The sequence below is a fragment of the Manis javanica genome, chromosome 4, assembly GCF_040802235.1.
Source record: "Manis javanica isolate MJ-LG chromosome 4, MJ_LKY, whole genome shotgun sequence".
Taxonomy (NCBI): domain Eukaryota; kingdom Metazoa; phylum Chordata; class Mammalia; order Pholidota; family Manidae; genus Manis; species Manis javanica.
In genome coordinates, this window is record NC_133159.1 from 144,243,090 (window position 1) to 144,270,732 (window position 27,643).

Below are 27,643 nucleotides of genomic sequence, written 5' to 3' on the forward strand. Positions count from 1 at the left end.
ATGACTCTATAGCATCTTACTGCACTGATAGACAGTGATTTCAATGGGAAGGGGTGTGGACTTGATAATATGGGTAAATGTTGAAACCACAATTTTGTTGATGTGAAACCTTCATAAGATTGTATATCAATGATAGTTTAAAAAAAATAAAGGTTACTCATTTTCTTCTGGAAATTCAGTTGTGCTAACCTCAGCTGTCCATTAAGTGGTGAAACATTACCAACAACTTTTTTGAGTGTCTACTACAAACTTGGTCCTTTGCTCAATATAGAGTAATATAGAGATATACAAATTAGCTCAGGCACTACAAACTTCACATCTAAGAATGAGGAAGTACACATAAAAAGATAAATGGCAGTTCAAGGCAACATGAGCATCATGTGTGACCTCTGGAAATGCAATCTTTTCTGAGAATGGAGGGGTAGTGTGGGTGTAGGAGTGGAGAATCAGTGAGGAGGAGGGGCCATAAGAGTGTCAGCCTGTTCCAGGGCCAAAAAAAAAAAAAAAAAAGGATTCCTAGCCCCAGTTATAAATACATACAGTAACTCTTCCTTGGAAAATGGCTAATGCTGGACATAAACATAAGAAACGTGCTCTAGGTCAGAATCTAATGGTCAATGTTTAACAAGATTCCAAAATAAGGGTTAGGGGAAGGGGGAGAATGATTAAGCTAGACATCCTTAAATCTCTCTCTGTTAGTAATCCAGAAAAGGAGGGATGCTAATGGCTTGCTCAGGCCTTTCAGAGGTACAGAAAGTTCTAGGTCACTTTGATTTTTGAGATCACAGGTATATCTGAAAAATGAAGAAATAATAAAACAGATATAAAATTTTTGTATATTAGTTTATATTGAATAAAGTCATTCTTTTAACACATTCACAATTACAACTATTTACCCAGTGGAATTCAGCAATACCTTCCAAAGTTTAAATTGTAGGTTTTTGTGAATGTGCGTTCTCTGTCCTAAGGAACTACCTATATTAATCTTTGGCTCTATCGAAAAGTACTGGGGTGATTCAGGTCCTTAAAAAAGGTGGAATGACTTCCAGTGCTCTTACTCTAAGACTTAAAAAAAGCACAACTTAATACTTGTGCTAACTGAAAATATGGTAGTAAACCATTAGCCAAAAAAGAGAGATAGGTTTAAAACGATGTGTGATCATAGGTCTGATTGCACACCTAAGTGGGCGAGTTGTGAAGGGAAAGTGCCTGAAAGACTGAAGGAAATACCTGGAGATGCTATATGAGACATGAGGTTTGTTGGGACTTAGGTACAGGGAGTCCACGGTTGGCTGGACAAGGTTGCACGCCACTGTTGTGGATAGGAAGGGAACTGTTTAAGTGGGGTGATTAAATGGGGTGAGGAGATAATGATTACCTATGTGCCAGGTTGAGGGACAAAGACTACGTGCTTTACAAGAAGGGATCATTATTGTGTGATCAGCTCTCCAAGGAGCAAAACCTTGGTCAGAGGGGTCTGCCACCCAATAAAATGTTTTCACAGATAAGGTGGGCCTGGATTTGGCCAGCCCCAGGCCATCAACACACCGTATCTAGCATACTGTCTGAAAGAGGGGGCCATGGGGACGCATGGAACAAAAGGTTACAAGTGGGCAGTGCTTATCCTCACAAATGGTATGATGAGTACTGTGTTATTTGTGAAACGTATGTCTTTTTATGTGAATGTGTATATGTAATGTCTATAAAGAGACTTATTACAGTGTTAACAGTTCTTATCTGTGGGAGAAGGATTAAGTACAATTTTTTTCTTTATACTTTCCTGTATTTTCTAAAAGTTGTTACAATGAACATGTACATTAATCAAAAAAGAAATTGTGGGAACTTAATGAGAAGAAATTTGCAATAATAACCTTTCTGGCTTGTCATTTCCCAGAGGAATAATTGGCATTCCATAGAAACAGTGACTTATCAACTTGAGCTTATGATTTAGATGACAGGGAGAATTGTGCCCTGCTGTGAAGTGATCTGCATACGGAGGTTCACATCCCAAAGTCCACATAGGAGTTCTCCCTTCCCTTCTGCTGTCTTTCCCATTTCCTAGTTTTCAAAGATCCCCACTGGTTTGAGAATATGGGATTCAAAATGGCTAACTGATTAGGAAGTCTGAAAATCCTTAGAGGGACCATGCTTTGTCAGAGGAAACAACTTGTTCCCAAAGCAAAATAAATAATTGTTATTCCATTAGTGAATTTCTATAAAGAAAGTCAGTATGAATGTTACCCAAATTACAGTCTTGCAGAAGAATTAATGAGTATGAACTTTGCCACAGGTTTCATCTCCTGGAAAATCTCATGTTTCTGGATTAAAGGACATTCTGTGGTAAATGAGACTGGGAAGGGCGGGGATGAATGTTGGTATCAGTTCTAGGCCAAGAACTTCTAAGTATAGAATGCCTTTGATCGTCTTTCTTAGTGGTCTTGGGATCAACCAAACTCTTTTCCCCCTTTTCATGGTCAGACTGAGCCACAGATAGCAGGATAAACTGGAGGTGATGCAAATCAGTGGCAGAGTGCAAGTAATACACTCATTTATCCCAATGACAGCCCCAGTACTCTGTCTTCTGCACCTACTCTATTTTCAAAACTCCTTCCTTAGAGCACTCAAGGATCTCTAGGGCTTCCTTGAAAATTATCACCTACCATGTTTGTATCTTCTCCAGCTCTTCCAGGCTCACCTTGAATATTAAGTCAGGGCTTAGGGCAATATCGTTTCCCTGTTGGTATAGTTTTGAGAATCACTTTTTTGACAGCACTTGAAGTGAAAGAATGTAGGATACAATTCATATATGGTTTTTACCAGAGAACTGAGAAAACCAAATTACTTAGAAACAGGCACATTTCACCAAAATGAGATATGATGGTTTCCAGGCTTATGAAGAGAAGGACAGCGCTCTGTCTTATCCCTTCTGCCGTTCCCTTTTTTACCTAAATGGTGCCTTCAGATTAGCCATTTCCATTTTCTCACCAAACTCTTACTTAAGCAGGTCAGACTTGACCCATACCTATGACTCTGTGAAAAGATCATCATAACCATTTTGCTCTGGAATCCTTGTTCAAAATGTATGCAGCTCACTATTATGGTAGCGTACAATGTCAGATTCATTTTGGGAGTTGTGGATTGTCAGGAGACATCGTCTGGGTCCTCTTTGTGTGCAGTCCCCAAGCCCCTTAGGGATGACTTAAGATGAGTACTTTTGGAATACTTAAGGTCATGTTCTCTTTACCAGTGTGCGGGTAGCTACATGTAGTGGCAGGGGCTAACTCATAAAATGCTATGAACATTTGCCTGGGAAAATAGAAACCCCATACCAAGTCATTTGAGAACCAGGGAGCATGAAATAGCTTTACATGTTAACAGAGGAGCCAAGGAACTATGCCACACTAATGGCTGCTTTGCCCAGTTCCTTGGAGGCTATCAAAGAGAGCCTTTTGTCAAAAAGAGCAATACATTCATTCCTAGTGCTTAGAGGGAAGACCTTTTGTTTTCATCAGATGGATGAAAAAATATCCGTTTCTGGGGGGAAGTACAAAGTGCATCTCAGAGGCCTGTGGCTAAGTCAAAAGCAGTAGTATGAAGTGACCGCTTCCCCTTTGTTGTCCTGGCATTATTGTTTGATTGTAATACCCCTGCTGAAGATATGTGTGTAAAATTGGCAGGAATTTGCCCATATGGATTAATAATAGGGAGAAGAGGGTGTAGTATCCTTCATTCAATGTGTGGAGCAGAGCAGAACTTTTCAGAAGTACGTCTCGTGGACAATAGTGATCTCCACAGCTTTCTTTGGGCTTGACGGGTTGGAAGTATCTTGTTCAACCTAGAGATTGAAAGGACGTAAGAAAGATAAAGGAGAATGACAATGGGCATCTCTTCATATAGCAACAAAGAGATAGCTTGGTATAAAACCTTATATAATTCCAAGTACTCATCATTTTGCCTCTGTTACCAAATAATTAATAGGAAAATTTACTGTGCTTACATATGCCTGCACTTATGGACAGTGACTGTATTGGGGTATGGGTGGGGACTTGATAATATGGGTAAATGTAGTGACCAAATTGTTTTTTCATGTGAAACCTTCATAAGAGTATATATCAATCATACCTTAATAAAAAATTAAAAAAATAAAAGCCTCTTAGCTTGTAAGAGATGTCTTCTTTGTTCTGCTGGCCAGAACAAAGGGGTCCCTCTCAAGTTTAGCAATAAACCTGCTTGAAATGTTGAAAAAAAAACAAAAAGAAAGAAAAGTTACTGTGCTTACACTGAGAGTTTCAGCAAGGTGCATTTCTGAATGAGAACCTGCAATTGGTCAGAAGCTATAACCCACTAGCAAAGAGGCCATCCACTCCATGCTTGAGTGGTTTGCCTTGAATGGAAAAGGCCCTGGGTGTGCAGCTACTTTGGATCCCAGGGATTCTGCTTCATCCCTTGACTCAGGCCCAAACAGTCTCAGGTTTGCAAAGAGACAGAGATCTGGGCCTATATAGGTCAAATATTCTTTACTAGTCCCATTCCACCCTCACTACATCTGATTCCATGTCTCATCTGACTTTGTATGTACTTTCTAGATGCTTACTTGTTATGAATATAGATTGTACATCTCTTGAAGGCAGAGAACTTGGCACATAGAAGGACTTTAGTGAAGTTTTGTGGAATAGGTAAATTAACTAATAAATCCAATGTAGGAATTAAAAGACCTGGATTTTAGTTCTGCCAGCCATGTGATCTTGGGAAAGTCACATACCTCTCTGAACCTCAGATTAAGTATCAATAAATGATACCTGGTTTCTATATCTCAGAGCTGTTGTGAGGCTCAACTGAAGTAATGTCTGTGAAATCGCTTACTATCATTTTTATTAATTCCTTTATCATGAGTAGCTTTTTGTTCACGGGAGAAATTCAGAGGTGGTACTACATGGTTACCCCTAATTCTAGATTAGACTTTTTAGTTCCCTTCAGGCCTATTTCTCCCTTTGGTCAGTAGAAATGATAATGCAGATTGGAGTAAAGAACTAAAAATATATCGTATGATAAAATCATGCTGATATACATGGGCTTCTTATCCAATATTAGCAGAAACTAGATTATAGAAAATATTAACCTAGACCAGAGATGACAAGTAAATTGGCATCAGAAACCGAAGGCACTATGCTAAGAGATTCTGCTGCCATGCCTGGGTGGAAAGAATGCTGTGCTTGTTTTTAAAAATTGAGATATAATTTACATATAACATTGTATAAATTTATTTGATACATTTATATATTGCAATATTATTTTCACCGAAGTACCACAAGTAGCTAATACCTCTATCACTTCATATAATTATTATTACTTTTTTGTGGTGAGGACATTTAAGATCAAGTCTCTTAGCAATTATGAATTATATTATACAGTATTGTTGACTATAATCACTGTGCTGTGTATTAGATATCTAGAACTTACTATCTTCTAGTTGTACTGTGCTTGGTTATTGGTATGTGCAGTCAACATAGATTAAAGAGTGGCAGCATGTATAACATTCTGGACTAGGCAGTCTTTGAGACCCAGTCTCAATGTTGTAATTCTACAAAAGTGGATACCTTCTTTAATTTTTTAAAGTATTGGAGACCTTGTCTCTTTGCCTTAGTGCGTATTTCTAGTATTTAATACTAGAAATCGTATTCAAAGGCTGAGTCCACTTCTGCTGGGGAAATTGGATTTAAAGTAGCTCTGCTGAACTGGTGGTCTAATGTCTAGTTTAGAGCAAAAGGGAAATAGGAATTTATAATCCTGGGGTTCAGAAATAGTCTTTTTAATAAATGCTCTATTGTGTTATGGCTGAATGGATCTTAAGAAAACAGCAATATAAATACCTATTTCCTGACATGTAAAAGAATTAGGCACATTTGCTTTTAACTTAAGCAGCTCCCTGTCTCCCTGTACTTATATGTTGACCTCATTTCTCCAAGCAAAAGACAGACCATACAGAGAACACTTTCCTTTTTGTGCTGAGAGTCAGGCTGGGATTCAGCTGCCCCAGGTTGCTGGTCTTCCTTCCTTTTCATTCTCCACAACCTTTGGCATTGGCATCGCTCTCTGGCACCCTGACATTGACTCTGAAGGGAGAAAGTGACTGATGTCACTTCAGGTGGCTGGCATGCATTTGATTATCTTCCAAACCTCGTGTCAGACTATTTAAGGAAAATTAATCTGTTCCAAAGGATATTCAGTCTTATTGGATCTATCCTCCCCAGAGAACGTCCAAGTACAGTAGAGGAAAAGAACTTGTGTTTAGCAGGCATGTCCTATATGCTAGGCATCTTTCACACAGGCTCTTAATTAATCTTCCAAAACATCATGAAAGGCAAGTATCATTAGTCTCATTTTACAGATGTGGCAACTGAAGTTGGAGAAGTTAAGCAACTTTCTCAAAGCCACTCAGCTAGTGAGTATGAATGGCAGGTCTGCCCAAATTTTATGCTTTTCTCATTATGCCAACCTGCCCATGGAATTGAAGGAAGTCTTCATTGGTTAAGTCCAGGGACCCAATATATCAGCAAACTTACAGGACATGGGACTTCAAAAATGACAAACACTATAATGGTAACTCCACTGAGCAACAGGGTGACAGCAATCAGAAATTTGACCACAATGCTCCATTTCTGCCTCTTCTCTAGGTTCTCATCTGTGTCTAAAAAGAGAGAGGGGAGTATAAGAGGGAAAAGAGAGAATTTGAGAGAGGGAAGAGATCAATCCTTTGACTTGAAAGTCTGGCTCACAGAACTATCAGGGACAGCCTGATTCAGAGGCAGAGGCTGAATTTCTAATTCATACTCAGAGTTAGAAGTGGGGTGGGCATCATAGGCTCTGCTTTAATATCCTTCACAGCCTCTTAGCGAGTCATCTTCCCTGGGATTTGGGATCCTTGCATGATATCAGGGGAGGAAAGGGGGTGCATGCATAAGGAGTTCTAAACTCATCTTTCACCAGCAGCCCTCTTAGGGTCTCTACCCTTGGGCTTCTACAGGCACACTGTATGGGATTAGAAAATCACCTTTCCTATGATCCTCTTAGCTTCAGTGGAGCATAGGAGGAACAAAGGTGAACTGGCTTTGCTTTGGAGTCATAAGCCCAGTTGGGAAAAATGGCTCTATATGCAGCTTGTTATTATTGATCTCATGTGTACTTTTCTTGTGTTGGAACTAGGATCTAACCCAAAGTGGAATCTTACAGAATTTGAGTTCTGGCCACGTTAGGGAGGCTATTTCCAAAAACAGTGCAGATGAAAACATGCATTTTGTTGTTGTCATCACTGCAATGATTGCTTAGTGTTGAAATGTCACCTATCTGTACGTGCAATAGCTGGAATCACCTACCACAGGAATACAGTTTGTTCCATGCTCAAGTCTTGCTACCAGGTGAGCTTATTTGTGTGGAGGTAAAGGATTATTAATAGTGTAAAACCACAAACATTCTGGGACCTTATTTATAGAGAAGCTGATTTTTTCTCCTAAGAAATGGAGTGATTTTCTAATATAGACTCTCTAACTTATCAACCTCCAGGAAAACTTTGGGAAACCCAGACTAATGTTGGGGCTAAAAATGTTTATTATTCTTTCTGTTGTTGTCTCACCCCCATTTATCCTGTACTTGGTTGTTTCAAAGAGCTAGAAAAATCATAAATACTTGTAGTTTTGTCTCCTTCTTTATTCTCAGGAGTTACGGAGGTCATAGTAGTGGGAAAATTCTCTGATGCAGCCCATGTCACCGGATAGACCTTACAATGGGAGATCCCTGGTAAAAAGGCTATAAAACAAGAAAGAAACAATGAAAAGACAACTGAGAAAACTTCATATTGCCCTTTATTTTACCTGGCAAAATTCCAGCTCTACCCAGCTGTTGGTAAACGTCCAGTGTGGCCCCATTGATCTGTCCATAGGTTTAGGGTGTGGGCACAAAATAATGCCAAGAATAAATGAGTATAAAGATACTAATAAGAGATATGGATTAAATCCCCTTGGGACCTTTGACTACTTTAGAGTCAGAGTGAAGGAGTCCACCATATCTTGTTTGCCTATCATTCTTAAGGCTATAATGATAATAAGGATGGAGGGTGTAACACGGTTGAAAGTTTCCTTCTTTAAAAAAGGTGGCTCCAAAGTCCACAGAAGAATGTGAAATATCATAATTTGCCTTAATAACTGATACAAGTCAGTCTAGTAGAGTCTAAGTAAAGTCTAAGTCAACTACTTCAAGAAAGGATAGGGGAGAGTAGAGGTAGAGGGAAGAAGGAAAGGCCACCAAGATTCATGCACTCCTCAAGTTCATTCATTCAACAGATAGTTATAAGTGAATATCTATTATGTGTCATTACTGCTTCAGTACTTTGGGTATATCAGTTGGCTCCATTCTAGCAAGGGAACAAACAAAGGGGAAGGAGAGTTGGGGGGTGAGGGAACAAGGGGAAGCAGACAACAATAATACAGTAAATTTTATGGCATGTTTGAAGGGGATAAGTGCTGCGAAAAAAAAAAATTAAAATAGAACAAGGTAAGGGAGCAGTCTGGGGGTGTCGGTAGGCATGGTTGGGTAACCTGCCATATAGGCTGGTCTCCTTGAGAAGGTGAGAATTGATCCAAGATTTGAAAGAACTGAAGAGATTAGCCATGCAGATGCTTGGGGAAACTGCAGTCGGGACAGATGGCACAGCAAGAATAAATATCCTGAGGCAGAGTGCCTGGCATGCTGTAGTTACAGAGGAAGAGCAAGAGACCAGTGAGACTGGAGTGGAGGGAGCAAGGGCAACAGTCATAGGAAATGAGAAAATTTCTAAAGGAACCAGCCCATATCACTTAGGGCCTTGCGGGTTAGTTTAGGGGCTTTGGTTTTTATTCTGACTGAAATGGGGATCTATTGCAAGGTTTTGAACAGAGTGACAGGATAGCTTTGGGTTTTTTTGTTTTTTTTTTTTAATTTTTTAGTTTTGATATCATTAATGTACAATTACTTGAACAACATTATGGTTACTAGACTCCCCCCATTATCAAGTCCCCCCCACATACCCCATTACAGTCACTGTCCATCAGTGTAGAAAGATGCTATAGAATCATTACTTGTCTTCTCTGTGTACACTGCCTTTCCCATGTCCTGCCCCACACACATTATGTGTGCTAATCATATGTCCCATTTTCCCTCTTATCTCTCCCTTCCCACCCACCCTCCCCCTTTCCCCTTGGTAACTGTTAGTCCATTCTTGGGTTCTGTGAGTCTGTTGTTGTTTTGTTCCTTCAGTTTTTTGTTCATTATTATACTCCACAGGCAAGTGAAATCATTTGATACTTGCTATCTCTGCCTGACTTATTTCACTGAGCATAATACCCTCTAGCTCCATTCATGTTGTTGCAAATGGTAGGATTTGTTTTCTTCTTATGGCTGAATAATATTCCATTGTATGTATGTACCACATCTTCTTTACCCATTCATCTACTGATGGACACTTAGGTTGCTTCCATTTCTTGGCTATTGTAAATAGTGCTGCGATAAACATAGGGGTGTGTATGTCTTTTTGAGACTGGGTTCCTGCATTCTTAGGGTAAATTCCTAGGAGTGGAATTCCTGGGTCAAATGGTATTTCTATTTTGAGTTTTTTGAGGAACCTCCATACTGCTTTCCACAATGGTTGAACTAGTTTACATTCCCACCAGCAGTGTAGGAAGGATCCCCTTTCTCCACATCCTTGCCAACATTTGTTGTTGTTTGTCTTTTGGATGTTGGCCATCCTTACTGGTGTGAGGTGATATCTCACTGTGGTTTTAATTTGCATTTCTCTGATGATTGCGATGTGGAGCATCCTTTCATGTGCCTGTTGGCCATCTGAATTTCTTCTTTGGAGAAGTGTCTGTTCAGATCCTCTGCCCATTTTTTTAATTGGCTTATTTGCTTTTTGTTTGTTGAGGTGCGTGAGCTCTTTATATAATTTGGATGTCAACCCCTTATCAGATATGTCATTTATGAATATTTTCTCCCATACTGTAGGATATCTTTTTATTCTACTGATGGTATCCTTTGCTGTACAGAAGCTTTTTAGTTTGATATAGTCCCACTTGTTCATTTTGCTTTTGTTTCCCTTGCCTGGGGAGATATGTTCATAAAGAAGTTGCTCATGTTTATGTCCAAGAGATTTTTGCCTATATTGTTTTCTAAGAGTATTATGGTTTCATGACTTACATTCAGGGCTTTGATCCATTTTGGGTTTACTTTTGTGTATGGGGTTAGATAGTAATCCAGTTTCATTCTCTTACATGTAGCTGTCCAGTTTTGCCAACACCAGCTGTTGAAGAGGCTGTCATTTCCCCATTGTATATCCATAGCTCCTTTATCATATATTAATTGACCATATATGCTTAAGTTTATATCTAGACTCTCTATTCTGTTCCACTGGTCTATGGGCCTGTTCATGTGCCAATAAAAAATTGTCTTGATTACTGTGGCTTTGTAGGAGAGTTGAAGTCAGGGAGTATAATTCTGCCTCTTTATTCTTCCTTCTCAGGATTGCTTTGGCTATTCGGGGTCTTTTGTGGTTCCATATGAATTTTAGAACTATTTGCTCTAGTTCTTTGAAGAATGCTGTAGGTATTTTGATAGGGATTGCATTGAATCTGTAGATTGTTTTAGGCAGGATGGCCATTTTGACAATATTAATTCTTCCTAGTCAAGAGCATGGGATGAGTTTCCATTTATTAGTGTCCTCTTTAATTTCTCTTTAGAGTATCTTGTACTTTTCAGGGTATAGGTCTTTCATCTCCTTGGTTAGGTTTATTCCTAGGTATTTTATTCTTTTTGATGCAATTGTGAATGGAATTGCTTTCCTGATTTCTCTTTCTACTAGTTAATCGTTAGTGTATAGGAATGCAACAGATTTCTGTGTATTAATTTTGTATCCTGCACCTTTGCTGAATTCAGATATTAGTTCTAGTAGTTTTGGAGTGGAGTCTTTAGGGTTTTTTATGTACAGTATCATGTCACCTGCAAACAGGGACAGTTTGACTTCTTCCTTGCCTATCTGGATGCCTTTTATTTCTTTGTGTTGTCTGATTGCCGTGGCTAGGACCTCCAGAACTGTGTTGAATAAAAGTGGGGAGAGTGGGCATCCTTGTCTTGTTCCCGATCTTAAAGGAATAGCTTTCAGCTTCTCGCTGTTCAATATGATGTTGGCTGTGGGTTTGTCATATGTGGCCTTTATTATGTTGAGGTATTTGCCCTCTATACCAATTTTATTGAGAGTTTTTATCATGAATGGATGCTGAATTATGTCAGATGCTTTTTCAACATCTCTGGAGATGATCATGTGGTTTTTGTCCTTCTTTTTGTTTATGTAGTAGATGATGTTGATGGATTTTCTAATGTTGTACCATCCTTGCATCCCTGGGATGAATCCCCCTTGATCATGATGGATGATCTTTTTAAAGTACTTTTGAATTCAGTTTGCTGATATTTTGTTAAGTAATTTTGCATCTATGTTCCTCAGGGATATTGGTCTGTAATTTTCTTTTTTTGTGGTGTCTTTGCCTGGTTTTGGTATTAGAGTGATGTTGGCCTCGTAGAATGAGTTTGGGAGTATTCCCTCCTCTTATATTTTTTGGAAAACTTTAAGAAGGATGGGTATTAGGTCTTCACTAAATGTTTGATAAAATTCAGCAGTGAAACCATCTGGTCCAGGAGTTTTGTTCTTAGGTAGTTTTTTGATTACCAATTCAGTTTCTTTGCTGGTAATTGGTCTATTCAGATTTTTTATTTCTTTCTGGGTCAGCCGTAGAAGGTTGTATTTTTTCTAGAAAGTTGCCCATTTTTTCTAGGTTATTCAGTTTGTTACCATATAATTTTTCATAGTATTCTCTCATAATTCTTTGTATTTCTATGGTGTCCATAGTGATTTTTCCTTTCTCATTTTGGATTCTGTTTATGTGTGTAAACTCTCTTTTTTTCTTGATAAATCTGGCTAGGGGTTTATCTATTTTGTTTATTTTCTTGACGAACCAGCTCCTGCTTTCATTGATTCTTTCTATTGTTTTATTCTTCTCAATTTTATTTATTTCTGCTTTAATCTTTATTATGTCCCTCCTTCTAATGACTTTGGGCCTCATTTGTTCTTCCTTTTGTAGTTTCATTAATTGTGAGTTCAGACTATTCATTTGGGATTGTTCTTCTTTCCTGAGGTAGCCTATTTTGCAATATATTTTCCTTTTAGCACAGCCTTTGCTGCGTCCCACAGATTTTGTGTTGTTGAATTATTGTTGTCATTTGTCTCCATATTTTGCTTGATGTCTGTTATTATTTGGTCACTGATCCATTGATTATTTAGGAGCGTGTCATTAAGCCTCCATGTGTTTGTGGGCTTTTTCATTTTCTTTGTGTAATTTATTTCCAGTTTCATACCTTTGTGATCTGAGAAGCTGGTTGATACAATTTCAATCTTTTTGAATTTACTGAGGTTCTTTTTGTGGCCTCGTATATGATCTATTCTTGAAAATGTTCCATGTGCACTTGAGAAGAATGTGTATCCTGTTACTTTTGGATGTAGTGTTCTATAGATGTCCGTTAGGTCCATCTGTTCTAATATTTTGTTCAGTGCCTCTGTCTCTTTACTTATTTTCTGTCTGGTGGATCTGTCCTTTGGAGTGAGTGGTGTGTTGATGTCTCCTAAAATGAATGCATTGCATTATATTTCCCCCTTTAATTCTGTTAGTATTTGTTTCACATATGCAGGTGATCCTGTGTTAGGTACATAGATATTTATAACAGTTATATCCCCTTGTTGGACTGATGCCTTTATCATTATGTAATGTCCTTCTTTATCTCTTGTTACTTTCTTTGTTTTGAAGTCTGTTTGGTCTGATACTAGTACTGCAACACCTGCTTTTTTCTCCCTATTGTTTGCATGAAATATCTTTTTCCATGCCTTGACTTTTAGTCTGTGTATGTCTTTGGGTTTGAGGTGAGCCTCTTGTAAGCAGCATATAGATGGGTCTTGCTTTTTTATCCATTCTATTACTCTGTGTCTTTTGATTGGTGCATTCAGTCCATTTACATTTAGGGTGATTATCAACAGGTATGTACTTATTGCCATTGCAGGTTTTAGATTCCTGGTTACCAAGTTTCAAGGGTAATTCCCTTCCTATCTAACAATCTAATTTAACTCACTTTGTGTGCTGTTACAAACACAACCTAAAGGTTCTCTCTTTTCTTTTTCTTTCCTCCTTTTGCTTCCTCCTCCATTCTTTGTATGTTATGAATCATATTGTGTACTCTTTGTGTATCCCTTGGGTGATATCTGTTGAGCCTTAGGAACACTTCCATCTATAGGAGTCCCTGCAAAATGCACTATAGAGGTAGTTTGTGGGAGGTAAATTCTCTCAACTTCTTATCTGAAAATTGTTTAATCCCTCCTTCAAATTTAAATGATAACCTTTGTGGAGTATAACAATGAAGCAAAACTGAAGGAACAAAATAGCAGCAGACTCACAGACTCCAAGAAGGGACTAGTGGTTACCAAAGGGGAGGGGTGTGAGAGGGAGAGAGGGATGGAGGGGTATTATGTTTAGTACAGATGTGTGTGGGATCACGGGGAAAACAGTGTAGCACAGAGAAGGCAAACAGTGAAGCTGTGGCATCTTACTACACTGATGGACAGTGACAGCATTGGGGTATGGAGGGGGGACTTGATAATATGGGTAAATGTAGTAACCACATTGTTTTTTCATGTGAAACCTTCATAAGAGTGTATATCAATAATACCTTAATGAAAAATTTAAGAAAGAGAGAAAAAAATTTAAATGATAACCTTTCTGGGTGTAGTATTCTTGTTTCAAGGCCCTTCTGCTTCATTGCATTAAAAATATCTTGCCCTCCTTTCTGGCCTGTAAGGTTTCTCTTGAGAAGTCTGATGATAGCCTGATGGGTTTTCCTTTATATGTGATCTTTTTTCTCTCTCTAGCTGCTTCTAAAAGGCTGTCTTTATCCTTGATCTTTGCCATTTTAATTATTATATATCTTGATGTAGTCTTCCTTGTGTCCCTTGTGTTGGGAGATCTGTGCACCTCTGTGGCTTGAGAGAGTATCTCCTTCTGCAGATTGGGGAAGTTTTCAGCAATTACCTCCTCAATGACACTTTCTATCCCTTTTTCTCTCTCTTTTTTTCTTCTGGTACCCCTATAATATGAATATTGTTCCATTTGGATTCATCACACTTCTCTCAATATGGTTTCATTCTTAGAGATTCTTTTTTCTCTTTGTGCCTCAGCTTCTTTGTATTCCTCTTCTCTAATTTCTATTCCATTTACCATCTCTTCTACTACATCTAATCTGCTTTTAAATCCCTCCATTGTATGTTTCATTTCAGGTACGGAATTTTGTAGTGATTGAATCTCTGACTTAAATTCGTTCCTGAGTTCTTGAATATTTTTCTGTACCTCCATAAGCATGTTTATCATTTTTATTTTGAACTCTCTTTCAGGCAGATTGGTGAGTTCAGTTTCATTTGACCCTTTTTCTGGGGTTTGTGAGATTTTGGTTTGAACCATGTTCTTTTGACGTTTCATATTTCTGTGTAGTGCCCACTAGTTCCCAGAAGCTCCAGTCTCTGGAGCTGCTCAGCCCTTAGAGTGAGGTTGGGAGTCATCGGGGAGCAGAGCTGGTGCCTGGGATGAGGAAAGATGTTTCGTGAGTCCCTTCTGCGGTGCCTGTCTCTGATGTCAGAGCCAGTGGGCCCAGCACATAGGTGTAAGCCTCTGTGCTTTGTGTCTCTAGCTGTTGTAGGCGGGGCCTCCCTCTGGCTGGCCTGATGCCAGCAGAGTGACTGCATGATTGTGAACCGGTGCTGGCAGGGTAGAAGGAAGGCACAGCTGGCTATGTGTAACAGTGGGGGGCCTCAGAACTGAGTAGGCAGCCAAGGGGATGGGGCACCTGAAGCTCCTCAAAGTTCCCAACCAGCTGGGCAGAGCAAGTCCAGACAACCATGTCCAGCTCTCCCCTCCCCCATGCAGCAACCTCCATGCAAACCCCGCCCCTTCAGCAGCCCTCTTGCTGCTAGGGGCCTCTCAGACCTCCCGCCTTTCCCTTGTCCCAGAGCGGCTGGGTGTGGATCCCCTCCTCCACAACAGCTGGGATCCGTCTACCAAGTACTCCACCTGTCTGAGCTCCCCAACGTCCAGAGCACCACACAGTGTAGGTTTCTGCTCCCAAAGCAGACCTCCAGGGCTGGGTGTTCAGCAGTTCCAGGCTTCCACCCCATCCCCCACTCCATTTCTCTTCCTCCCGCTGGTGAGCTGGGATGGGGGAAGGGCCTGGGTCCCGCCTGATTAAGGCTTTTGTGCATTACCCGGTAGTTGTATCAATTAACTACATTTTCATACTATCTGTGGTTTTGGGAGGAATTCTGCATCTCACCTCTCACGCCACCATCTTGATCTTAGACCAGGATAGCTTTGTTTTTAAAGGATTGCTGAACTGCTGTGTTGGAAATAGACTTCTGGGCAGGGGTAGAAGTAGAGTAACATGGTAGGAGGCTATTGCAGAAATCCAAATGAGAGAGGATAGGCACTCAGACCAGCTGTGGAAGTGATAAGACACAGATGGATTCTGGCTGTAGTCTGGAACCTAACTCCACACTTGCCTCCAGAACTGACTTAATCCAGTGCAGTAAGTGGTTCCTATTCCATTTTTAATGGTCTTATAATCATCACTTATTAAGGTCTGTAACTATTATTTGACGTTTCTAAATCACTCTCCCATGTCTTTATTAAATCCAAGTGAAAATAACAATTCTTTACTTCAGAAGCCAGTGGCCACAGTACCAGGTATTATACATGAAATTATAGGGGAAGGACCAGACCCTGATTTCAGTTCAGTCAGGAACACAATGTTGGAAGAGATAGGCAGAAACAAGCCTGCCGGTTCAAAAGGAAAAACAAGGCAATTGTGTGAAATATTTTCAGTACAATGCCAATCAAGTTCTCTGAAGTGATAACATGATAAACAAATCTCGTTTTGGACAAGTCACTGAAATTGTCTGAGTTTTGGTTTCCTTATCTGTAAAATGGTTATAATAAAGTAGTTCTTGGTCTACCTATTTCACAGGGATGATGTAAATATCAAAAACAAATAAAAATGAGAAAGCAGGTGTGAAAATACTTTGCAAATTGACTGATATTATGATTGGAAGAGAAGGAAGAAAACCTAGAGATCTTCTCTGTAAGTAGGAGAACTATGCCCTTTAGCCTCAGAGATAATGGTATTTTAATGTGGCATGTCTTCCCACCTCCTGGGAGCCATTGTTTCAAAGTCTACTTAATAGGTTTCATCTGCCAGTGTATTTTCAGTTCTGCCTGGCTTCAATATTAATGTCCATCCATGTTGGCAGCTCATCTCTTTTAGGTCTCATCTGCTAGGTAACTGAGCATTAAGGTGGAGCATATCTGTAACTACTAGCACTCCATTCCCAGTGATGATGGAATTGCAATATTAGCTTTTCTTTGGCTAAGGATATTTGAGCAATAATGCTCCACTTAGGAGATACAGAAGAATCCAAATTTATGAAATTGATAACTTTGGAAATGATGCTTTGATTTATTACAAAATTACTTTAAATAGGAAACCGCAGGTACATTATATGTAAGTGGAAATCTCCCTTAGAGATTATTCTGTAATAACATAGCAGGTTGAAAGGGCTATCACCCTTACACATTGTTGTTAAGTTTGTGCTTCAGATCTAAACCTCAGCTTTACATATTTAGAAAGTAGACTATCTAGTCAAATCTCTCATTTGTAGAAACTGAGCACTGGAGAAATTAAGTAACTTGTTGAAGGAAGTAATATCAGAATAAACACTTGTTTGTTATTTCTCCTATACCCCAGAGTCTCACATGGGGTAAACAGACCTTAGGAATCATTTCACACTAATCAAATTCCAAAGAGTCTAATCTATATATTAAAATGACATTTAAAAAGTTATACCTAGAGAGGTGCGGAGCCAAGATGGCGGCATGAGTAGAGCCGTGGAAATCTCCTCCCAAAACCACATATATTTTTGAAAATACAACAAATACAATTCTTCCTAAAAGAGAGACCAGAAGACACAGGACAACAGCCAGACTACATCCACACCTGTGAGAACCCAGCACCTCGTGAAGGGGGTAAAATACAAGCCACAGCCCGGTGGGACCCGAGCACCCCTCACCCCAGCTCCCAGCGGGAGGAGAGGAGTCGGAGCGGGGAGGGAGAGGGAGCCCAGGACTGCTAAATAGCCAGCCCTAGCCATCCGCACCAGAGTGCAGACACAGTGTGTGCGTGGGGTGCTGGAAACTAGGGAAACAGGACAGTAAGACCTGTGAGCAGGTCCCCACAGCCGGCACCCTGGGGAAAAAGAAAAGTGAGTGCTTTTTGGAAGTCTTAAAGGGACAGGGACCCCACAGCTGGACAGAAGCATCCCGGGACACTTAGCCAAGCAGCTTGGAACCCCGGGGAACTCTGGGCACCATAACCCCCTGGGCAGCAGAGCACCTTGGAGGCCCCTCATGGAGATAAACATCCTCCCGACCGTTTCTCCTCCAACGCGGCTCCGCCATATCGGAGCAGGACCCTGAGGCAGGCCACACCCACAGCAACCGCAGAGCTAAACTCCATAGTGGCCGGGCAAGAATCAGAAGCCCCATCTGCGCGCAGCTGCCCAGCATGAGCCGCTATAGGTCGCTGTTCTCCCAGGAGAGGAAGGCCACAAACCAACAAGAAGGGACGTTCTCCGAGCCTTCACTTGCGCCAGCTCTGCAAACTATCTATTGCCATGAAAAGGCAGAATTTGAGACAGACCAAAATCACAGAGTCAACCCCAGAGAAGGAGATAGACCTAACCAGTCTTCCTGAAAAAGAATTCAAAATAAAGGTCATAACCGTGCTGATGGAGCTGCAGAGAAATATACAAGAGCTAAGGGATGATGTCCAGAGGGAGAATACAGAAATGAAACAATCTCTGGAAGGATTTATAAGCAGAATGGATAAGATGCAAGAGGCCATTGATGGAATATAAACCAGAGAACAGGAATGCATAGAAGCTGACACAGAGAGAGATAAAAGGATCTTCAGGAATGAAATAATATTAAGAGAACTGTGTGACCAATCCAAAAGGGAACAATATCCGCATTATAGGGGTACCAGAAGAAAAAGAGAGAGAAAAAGGGATAGAAAATTATTTGAAGAAATAATTGCTGAAAACTTCCCCAAACTGGGGGAGGAAATAGTCGCTCAGACCACAGAAGCACACAGAACTCCCAACAGAATGGACCCACGGATGACAACACCAAGATACATAATAATTAAAATGGCAAAGATCAAGGACAAGGACAGAGTATTAAAGGCAGCTAGAGAGAGGGAAAAGATCACCTACAAAGGAAAACCCATCAGGCTATCATCAGACTTCTCAACAGAAACAGGCCAGAAGAGAATGGCATGATATATTTAATGCAATGAAACAGAAGGGCCTTGAACCAAGAATACTGTATCTAGTATGATTATCATTTAAATATGAAGGAGGGATTAAACAATTCCCAGAAAAGCTAAAGTTGAGGGAATTTGCCTTCCACAAACCACCTCTACAGGGTATTTTAGAGGGACTGTTCTAGACGGGAGTACTCCTAAGACTAAACAGATGTCACCAGAGAAAATAAAATCACAGCAAAGAAAGCAGACCAACCAAATACTAACTAAAGGCAAAAAATAAAATCAACTACCCACAAAAGCAATTAAAGGAAACACAAAAGAGCACAGAATAAAACAACCAACATATAAAGAATGGAGGAGGAAAAATAAGAAGGGAGAGAAGTAAAGAATCACCAGACAGTGTTTATAATAGCTCAACAAGCGAGTTAAGTTAGACAGTAAGATACTAAAGAAGCTAACCTTGAACCTTTGGTAACCACGAATCTAAAGCCTGCAATGGCAATAAGTACATACCTGTTGATAATCACCCTAAATGTAAATGAACTGAATGCACCAATCAAAAGACACAGAGTAATAGAATGGATAAAAAAGCAAGACCCATCTATATGCTGCTTACAAGAAACTCACCTCAAACCCAAAGCATGCACAGACTAAAAGTCAAGGGATGGAAAAAGATACTTCATGCAAACAATAAGGAGAAGAAAGCAGGTGTTGCAGTACTAGTATCAGACCAAATAGACTTCAAAACAAAGAAAGTAACAAGAGATAAAGAAGGACATTACATAATGATAAAGGGCTCAGTCCAACAAGAGGATATAAACATTATAAATATATATGCACCCAACACAGGAGCACCAGCATATGTGAAACAAATAATAACAGAACTAAAGGAGGAAATAGAATGCAATACATTCATTTTACGAGACTTCAACACACCACTCACCCCAAAGGATAGATCCACCGTACAGAAAATAAGTAAGGACACAGAGGCACTGAACAACACACTACAACAGATGGACCTAAAAGACATCTATAGAACTCTACATCCAAAAGCAACAGGATACACATTCTCTCAAGTGCACATGGAACATTCTCCAGAATAGAGCACATACTAGGCCACAAAAAGAGCTGCAGTAAATTAAAAAAGATTGAAATTCTACCAACCAACTTCTCAGACCACAAAGGTATAAAACTAGAAATAAATTGTACAAAGAAAACAAAAAGGCTCCCAAACACATTGAGGCTTAACAACATGCTCCTAAATAATCAATGGATCAACAAACAAATTAAAATAGAGATCAAGGAATATATGGAAACAAATGACAACAACACAAAGCCCCAACTTCTGTGGGACACAGCAAAAGCAGTCTTAAGAGGAAAGTATATAGCAATCCAGGCCTATTTAAAGAAGGAAGAAGAATCCCAAATGAATAGTCTAACATCACAATTATCGAAACTGAAAAAAGAAGGACAAATGAGGCCTAAAGTCAGCAGAAGGAGGGACATAATAAAGATCAGAGAAGAAATAAACAAAATTAAGAAGAATAAAACAATAGAAAAAATCAATGAAATGAAGTGCTGGTTCTTTGAGAAAATAAACAAAATAGATAAGCCTCTAGCCAAACTTATTAAGAGAAAAAGAGAATCAACACACATCAACAGAATCAGAAACGAGAATGGAAAAATCATGACAGACTCCACAGAAATACAAAGAATTATTAAAGACTACTATGAAAACTTATATGCTAACAAGCAGGAAAACCTAGAAGAAATGGACAACTTCCTAGAAAAATAGAACCTCCCAAGACTGACCAAGGAAGAAACATAAAGTTAAACCAATTATGAGCAAAGAAATTGAAGCAGTAATCAAAAAACTTCCCAAGAACAAAACCCCCGGGCCAGATGGATTTACCTCGGAATTTTATCAGACATACAGAGAAGACGTAATACCTATTCTCCTTAAAGTTTTCCAAAAAATAGAAGAGGAGGGAATACTCCCAAACTCATTCTATGAAGCCAACATCACCCTAATACCAAAACCAGGAAAAGACCCCACCAAAAAAGAAAATTACAGACCAATATCCCTGATGAACGTAGATGCAAAAATATTCAATAAAATATTAGCAAACTGAATTCAAAAATATATCAAAAGAATCATACACCACAACCAAGCGGGATTCATCCCAGGGATGCAAGGATGGTACAACATTCGAAAATCCATCAACATCATCCACCACACAAACAGAAAGGACAAAAACCACATGATCATCTCCATAGATGCTGAAAAAGCATTCGACAGAATTCAACATCCATTCATGTTAACAACTCTCAGCAAAATGGGTATAGAGGGTAAGTACCTCAACATAATAAAGGCTATATATGATAAACCCACAGCCAACATCATACTGTAAGAAGCTGAAAGCTTTTCCTCTGAGATTGGGAACAAGACAGGGATGCCCACTCTCCCCACTGTTATTTAACATAGTATTGGAGGTCCTAGCCATGGCAATTAGACAAAACAAAGAAATACAAGGAATCCAGATTGGTAAAGAAGAAGTTAAATTGTCACTATTTGCAGATGACATGATATTATATATAAAAAACCCTAAAGACTCCACTCCAAAACTACTAGAACTGATACTGGAATACAGCAAAGTTGCAGGATGTAAAATTAACACACAGAAATCTGTGGCTTTCCTATACACCAACAATGAACCAATAGAAAGAGAAATCAGGAAAGCAATTCCATTCACAATTGCATCAAAAAGAATAAAATACCTAGGAATAAACCTAACCAAGGAAATGAAAGACCTATACCCTGAAAACTACAAGACCCTCTTAATAGAAATTAAAGAGTACACTAACAAATGGAAACTCATTCCATGCTCTTGGCTAGGAAGAATTAATATAGTAAAAATGGCCATCCTGCCCAAAGCAATATACAGATTTGATGCAATCCCTATCAAATTACCAACAACATTCTTCAACGAACTGGAACAAATAGTTCAAAAATTCATGTGGAACCACAAAAGACCCTGAATAGCCAAAGCAATCCTGAGAAAGAAGAATAAAGTGGGGGGGATCTCACTGCCCAACGTCAAGCTCTACTACCAAAGCCATAGTAATCAAGACAAATTGGTACTGGCACAAGAACAGAGCCACAGACCAATGGAACAGATTAGAGACTCCAGACATCAACCCAAACATATATGGTCAATTAATATTCGATAAAGGAGCCATGGACATACAATGGGGAAACGACAGTCTCTGCAACAGATGTTGCTGGCAAAACTGGACAGCTACATGTAAGAGAATGAAACTGGATCACTATCTAACCCCATACACAAAAGTAAATTCAAAATGGATCAAAGACCTGAATGTAAGTCATGAAACCATAAAACTCTTAGAAAAAAACATAGGCAAAAATCTCTTGGACATAAACATGAGCAACTTCTTCATGAATATATCTCCCCAGGCAAGGGAAACAAAAGCAAAAATGAACAAGTGGGACGATATCAAGCTGAAAAGCTTCTGTACAGCAAAGGACACCATCAATACAACAAAAAGGTACCCTACAGTAAGGGAGAATATCTTCATAAATGACAGATCTGATAAAGGCTTGACATCCAAAATATGTAAAGAGCTCATGTACCTCAACAAACAAAAAGCAAATAATCCAATTAAAAAATGGGCAGAGGAGCTGAACAGACAGTTCTCCAAAGAGGAAATTCAGATGGCCAGCAGACACATGAAAAGATGCTCCACATCGCTAGTTATCAGAGAAATGCAAATTAAAACCACAATGAGATATCACCTCACACCAGTAAGGATGGCTACCATCCAAAAGACAAACAACAACAAATATTGGCGAGGTTGTGGAGAAAGGGGAACCCTCCTACGCTGCTGGTGGGAATGTAAGCTAGTTCAACCATTGTGGAAAGCAGTATGGAGGTTCCTCAAAATGCTCAAAATAGACTTACCATTTGACCCAGGAATTCCACTCCTAGGAATTTACCCTAAGAATGCAGCACTCCAGTTTGAAAAAGACAGATGCACCCTTATGTTTATCGCAGCACTGTTTACAATAGCCAAGAAATGGAAGCAACCTAAGTTTCCATCAGTAGATGAATGGATAAAGAAGATGTGGTACATACACACAATGGAATATTATTCAGTCATAAGAAGAAAACAAATCCTACAATTTGCAACAACATGGATGTAGCTAGAGGGTATTATATACTCAGTCAAATAAGCCAAGCAGAGAAAGAAAATACCGAATGATTTCGCTCATCTGTGGAGTATAAGAACAAAGGAAAAACTGAAGGAACAAAACAGCAGCAGAATCACAGAACCCAAGAATGGACTAACAGTTACCAAAGGGAAAGAGACTGGGGAGAATGGGAGGGTAGGGAGGGATAAAGGTGGGGAGGAAGAAAGGGGGTATTACGATTAGCATGTATTATGCGGGGGTTGGGGAAAGGGGAGGGCTGTGCAACACAGAGAAGACAAGTAGTGATTCTACAACATCTTACTATGCTGATGGACAGTGACTGTAACGGGGTTTCTGGCGGGAACTTGGTGTAGGGGAGAGCCTAGTAAACATAATGTTCTTCATGTAATTGTAGATTAATGATAACAACAACAAAAAGTTATACCTAAGAGAATGTATCTGTCAAATGGATCAGAAAGGACATTTTTCCCTTCTAGGTACCCCATTCTAAACATATACATTCCTGTGAAACCTAATGCATAATTGGAAAGTTTCTTGATTGGTATAGAATCTGAGCAATAGTAACTAGGTATTTTAGACTCTACCATAAGTGATAAAGAACTAATGATTCATTTTTCTCCACCAGAAAGAAATTACAGAATATTTATAATAGAGGATTTTTTCCCATGGCCAAATTCCTTAAAGAGTAACAAATAGTCCCCATATTATATTTTTCTATATTCCATGTTGTCCCACATCTCCTGATATAGGTTTGTTGCAATCCATCATCCTTACAGTTCCAAATTCCTACTTTGTTCTGGGGACATTTCTATGAACTGTCTTCTTGCTGTTTCTGGGACATCCTCCCATGCAGGCTGATGTCACCGATAGTGTGCTAACTTCAGAGGGTATCTCTTTTATGACCTAGTAATTTGAACATTCACTTAATTTTTATTTCTGCTCTACTTGGATTCTATCACCACCTTGTACTTAATGTAATTTTAAATTCAGAATAGACAATTTCAACTTAGACATCAGGTAATAATTCAAAAGTCTATTTCATAAGTTGGTTGTTTGGAACTTATTATTAGAAATGTATTGTGAATGATGATGAGGTCCCCAAACTGACACACCTGATATCCATTTAGTTTCTTTTCATGGCTCAAATATTACAGGGTATTAGCTTAAATTCTGCATGTGGGAACCAGTCACATGTCATGAAGGAAGGAGGCAGAAAGTCTTCTTCCCTCCCTCCCTTGGGCCCTATGCTGGCCTGAGACAAATTTTTGAATTAGGTCCAGTGGTTTTTGGCATCTCTCCTCTCCCTTAATCTTCCAGTTTTCCTTGTCCCAAGTTTCTAAGAACTAGTGTCCTTAATTGCCCTGAGTCTTGCAATGCATAGCACTATATCCAAGAAAGATCTACCCTGTGCAGCGAGCTTAACCCAAAATGAGTTAAGTTCACTATTACCCATCACACCTGCCATTGACTCAAAGGTGGGTGTCACAGGTTAGAAGGAAAATGGTCTGTTGAATTACCTTACATTCATACTGAGTGACTAAAAGCTCTCAAACACTGTCTGAGGCTTTTACGTTTTTAAGTTCTTTTTTCCACACAGTTTATCATCATGTGAAATTTAGAAAGTACAACAAAGGGAATTAAAACATTCATGTTATGTGAGGATATTTAATTTACTGTATCTCGGCTACATCCCAAGAACCTATCTACTTATTTCCTCATCTCTACTCCTCTAAAACAGACTGTAGTTTTAAAAGTTTTTTTCATTATTCTGTTGTGAACCCCCAGTTTCTCTCAATGTGTCCAGTCTTATTTTTTGAGCAGTGTAGCAGTGTCTAGGGGGCTGTCTGTATATAAAGGGGAACTGCCAGTCCCAGTTTATTGATCCTTAAATACTTAACAAAAAGAATCGATGGGAGAAGGAAAGGAGGTGGAAGAAGAGACAGAAGGCCGAGGTCAAAGCCATTGCCAGCAGCTGTTGGGGAGCAGGCAGGGGTAGGGGTGCAAAGTGGAATAAGAGCTATGGAGGGTGTTTTAGCAGTATCTATCAAACTTTTAATGCAGCAGTCCTGCTTCTTGGAATTTATCCAGTTGATAAAGAAGAATGTATAAGGTCATCGCTTGCAACATTGTGTTTGCAAAAGATGGGACTCAACGAAAATATCCATCAATAGGGAACTGGTGAAATACATTATAATGTAGGCATAAGGTGGAATACTTTACAAGTGTTAAAAGGAATGAGACATTTATATTAATATGAAGCAACCTGTAACATACAATATTAAGTAGAAAAAAAGCAATGTACAGAACAGCTTGTATGCTATGCTACCATTTATGTTTTTAAAATACGTATACCCATACATGCTTAGAGTAGGAAGGGCAATTCAGTAAGTTGGTAATAGTAGTTCCCTCAGGGATAGAGAACTGGAGGATTGAGAGATTGGAGTAGGAAGGAGACTAACTTTTCACTCTAAATCTATGCTGTGTGCATTCAAAATAAAAGTCAAATAACTATTTTCAAAAGAAAACCCATAAGAAATGGGGATAATAGAAAAATTACAGCATAGCAGGAGTAGAAGGGATCAGAAAATCAAGTCTCAGAGAGGACACAGATTCGCCCAAGGGGAGGGTAACCCATTTCTTTGAGGCTTTAGCTGCTACTAAGTTCCACCTGCCTTCAAGGATGTCAGCTACAAGTCAGTGCCTCCCTGTGTCTCATTTTACAGTCTCACCTTTGCCTGATAGAAGGGATCCAGTCTGAAACTTGGATGTGGGGATTAGACGACAGTTTGGGGAGGCAGTTCTTTTTCTTCGGGGAACAGCAATGATTATCAGGTTCTTCAGAGTGTGCTTGACCTTTGGCCTTTTCTCCGAATACACGAGGTTGACTTTCACTTTGCTCCCAGAGCCCAGGCACTCTAGGGTAGCCACAGTCTGATTTTGAATGAATGTGGACCTTTTGGCTTCTGCCTGAGCTTCTGAAAGGAGAAAAGCCAGATGGAAAAATGAAGCTGGCTCTTAATCTGAATTTTGTGCAGCTAAACCACTTTCCACTGATGACCCCTGTTAAACCCCACAGCTGTACTTCTCTTTTCAGCTTACTTCTTCCTCCATATATGTTTATGGTATTAAATATACAAGCCCTGCCTTTTCTTCTTTCTGCCATGGGTCCCATGAAGACAGGTGACTGCAATAAATCCAGCCCAGAGAAGTGCCTATAAGTTGTTTTCTCTAATGAGCTGCCTCCTCCTTCTTCAACCCCATCTGTTTGATTTATATAGCCGTGCCTTAGGTAATAATAGTTAATTTTAAAGTTGGTTTCCAAAAAGCCTCTTGAGGGGATACATATCTTTAAAATACGATACTTGAGATCTGGGCTAGAAATTTTTTTTTCTTTTAAAGATCTTTTAAAGATAAAAACTTTCTTGTATGGCAAAGTGATTTTTCAGGAAGTATCTGTTCCCTACCTTGCATTAGAACATTCCCGATGCTTCTCACTTCCTTTGGGAAAAGCCTAGGCAGCGCCACTTGGCAGCTGCTATCTCTGAATTCTGAAAGAAAGAAAGAAAGGTCAGGATTTACTGGCTACTAGCCCTTTAGAATTCTGGGCACTAGAGAGGAAGATACAAAAGAATGCAATTCCTTCTCATAAAACTGGAAATTGGAGATATCGAACACTCCCCAAAAGAGACTTCAAAATATAAATAAGTAGGACTTAGCCTAGTGTAAGGAAAACTGAGTACCAATCTATTACCCTTAGGGGGAAAATAGGTGAAATAGAATTAAGTGAAGTTAACTAATTAATGAAAGACTAACCAACTCCTTCCTTCAGACACTGCTTATCTCTTTTCCATTCTGTTCTCTCTGCCTTCTTGTATTAAAACTTTGTAAGTTTGTTAAATGTAAATTTGGACAAGGTAACCTCTACTGTTTCCATAGAACTGTAAATCATAGTTATTTACCCTTTTGACACATAATGCACAGGGTGTGGTTTTTCCATCTGTTAAATTTGTTATTGCTACACTTTGTGCTGCTTTGCCTTAGCTCTAATTAGCTAATTTTAGAGAGAAAATATAACTTAGGACACTGAAAAACCATGTTTTAAATTAACATTATCAAAGATGAGTGAATGGTGCCATTTTACCCCCCACCATCCTTCTCCTCAGATCTCCGGCTCAAGAGCATCCCCATCTATGTGGATATACCACCACTTTGGAAAAGCAAAACAGCATCTTATTAAGGTTATGAATTTGGAAGTCTTAGGTGACGGCAATACTGAAATTGTCACAGCACCCTCTGATAAAGAAGCCACTAACCGCAACAGGATTCTTAGTGTTAGTGACGTGAACAAGATGGAAGAAGGCAGCACATCCTCTGAAGACTTCGCACCATGAAACAGCTATCTCTCTGTGTTGAATAAGTTGCAGTCTTGTTTAGAGGCAAGAGAATACATGGGATGACTGGAAAGCATGACCTATGTATTGGCTGTATCTCTGTCTGGAAGAATAGACCCCCAAACATTTTATAGGCCTCTCTCTGTATTTTTCCAGGATATTAAGCTAAGGAAGTTCTTACCTTTCTTGTTGGCATCAGAGGATGTAATGATTAAGCTGAAAACCAAGATGGTATCCATGTTAGTTTGAGCCCATGCTCTTTGTAGAGACGTTATGCTGTTGATCTGTGACAGTCCCTTATAATCTTGTCACTGAGTACTTTCACTGCCTGGAAACCAAGTTTTACCCTGGGAAAATCTGGCTCCACCCTAGTTATTTTGCCCCATTCCCTGAAGACCCAGGAATAAAGCTGATTGGAGAGAGAAACAAATCTGCTTGTTAATGATTGACTCAAAACGTCTTCCCCTAACTTCATTGCTGGTACTGTCATAAAGAATTTTAATCACCTACAGCTTTCCCTAGAAAGAAGGGCATA

The 27,643-nt window shown here is 39.4% G+C and overlaps 2 protein-coding genes across 11 annotated transcripts in view; one reads left to right on the top strand and one right to left on the bottom strand.

The window, feature by feature from the left end:
* Positions 1-27,643, top strand: part of ACACA (acetyl-CoA carboxylase alpha) — a 313,862-nt gene that overhangs the window by 18,562 nt on the left and 267,657 nt on the right. The gene's annotated exons all lie outside the window — the stretch shown is intronic.
* On the bottom strand, positions 759-27,581 carry C4H17orf78 (chromosome 4 C17orf78 homolog). Of its 2 annotated transcripts, XM_037027106.2 has the most exons (7): positions 27,290-27,581; positions 26,182-26,265; positions 25,447-25,692; positions 7,684-7,803; positions 6,564-6,688; positions 5,991-6,113; positions 759-3,835 (listed from the first exon to the last, which is right to left on the bottom strand). In XM_037027106.2, the coding sequence occupies exons 1-7, from the start codon at positions 27,345-27,347 to the stop codon at positions 3,758-3,760; spliced, it is 834 nt and encodes a 277-aa protein (XP_036883001.1). In that variant the 5' UTR covers positions 27,348-27,581; the 3' UTR covers positions 759-3,757. The 2 variants fall into 2 exon arrangements, with proteins under 2 accessions (XP_036883001.1, XP_036883000.1); XM_037027105.2 differs by having other exon boundaries at positions 759-6,113.

Bases quoted from the DNA above. Each gene is read 5' to 3' on its own strand.
- C4H17orf78 (XM_037027105.2), bottom strand. From the start codon at position 27,347: ATGGATACCATCTTGGTTTTCAGCTTAATCATTACATCCTCTGATGCC. The intron at 25,693-26,181 runs GTAGGGAACAGA...TTCTCCTTTCAG, and splicing joins CGGGAATGTTCTAATGCAAG to AAGCTCAGGCAGAAGCCAAA. The intron at 6,114-6,563 runs GTAAGTTTGCTG...TTCTCCCTTCAG, and splicing joins TTTTTGAAGTCCCATGTCCT to AGTCAATGTCAGGGTGCCAG.